The sequence below is a fragment of the Eurypyga helias genome, unplaced genomic scaffold (assembly GCF_000690775.1).
Source record: "Eurypyga helias isolate BGI_N326 unplaced genomic scaffold, ASM69077v1 scaffold23828, whole genome shotgun sequence".
NCBI classification, from domain to species: domain Eukaryota; kingdom Metazoa; phylum Chordata; class Aves; order Eurypygiformes; family Eurypygidae; genus Eurypyga; species Eurypyga helias.
Genome location: NW_010266577.1, coordinates 654 through 958, shown reverse-complemented (window position 1 = coordinate 958; position 305 = coordinate 654). Strand labels below are relative to the sequence as shown.

Genomic DNA, 305 nt, shown 5'->3' with positions numbered 1-305 from the left:
GTCCTCGTTGTAGGCCAGCTTCACCCCCCCGTAGGAGCCCTAGAGCGGGGCACAGCCATGGGCACCGGTGAGGGACAGTCCAGAACAAGCCCACCGCCCCAAACCGGGCTCCTCTGCAAACCCGGCCCCACCGGGACCACGGAGCTGGCGGGCGATGCCGGGGGGTAGTGGGACACAGGGTCTGGCATCACAGCGCCGGCGCTCTGCTGAGCCCAGCGCCCTCCCCCCAACCCCAAACCCGGCTGATACTCACCTTCCCGATCTCATCCTTCAGCTTGTACTGGATGGGCTGGACGCAGTCCCGC

General features: G+C 67.9%; 1 protein-coding gene across 1 annotated transcript in view; it reads right to left on the bottom strand.

Moving 5' to 3' along the window:
* CAMKK2 (calcium/calmodulin-dependent protein kinase kinase 2, beta) overlaps positions 1-304 on the bottom strand; it is a gene marked incomplete at its 5' end in the record, with an annotated part of 7832 nt that extends 7528 nt beyond the window's left edge. Inside the window, 2 exons of the mRNA XM_010157161.1 lie at positions 1-39; positions 254-304. The exon at positions 1-39 is cut by the window's left edge and continues 4 nt beyond it. Of these exons, the coding sequence (XP_010155463.1) occupies positions 1-39; positions 254-304 (90 nt within the window). The remainder of the gene's footprint in view (positions 40-253) is intronic.
* Between the last annotated feature and the right edge of the window lies 1 nt (position 305).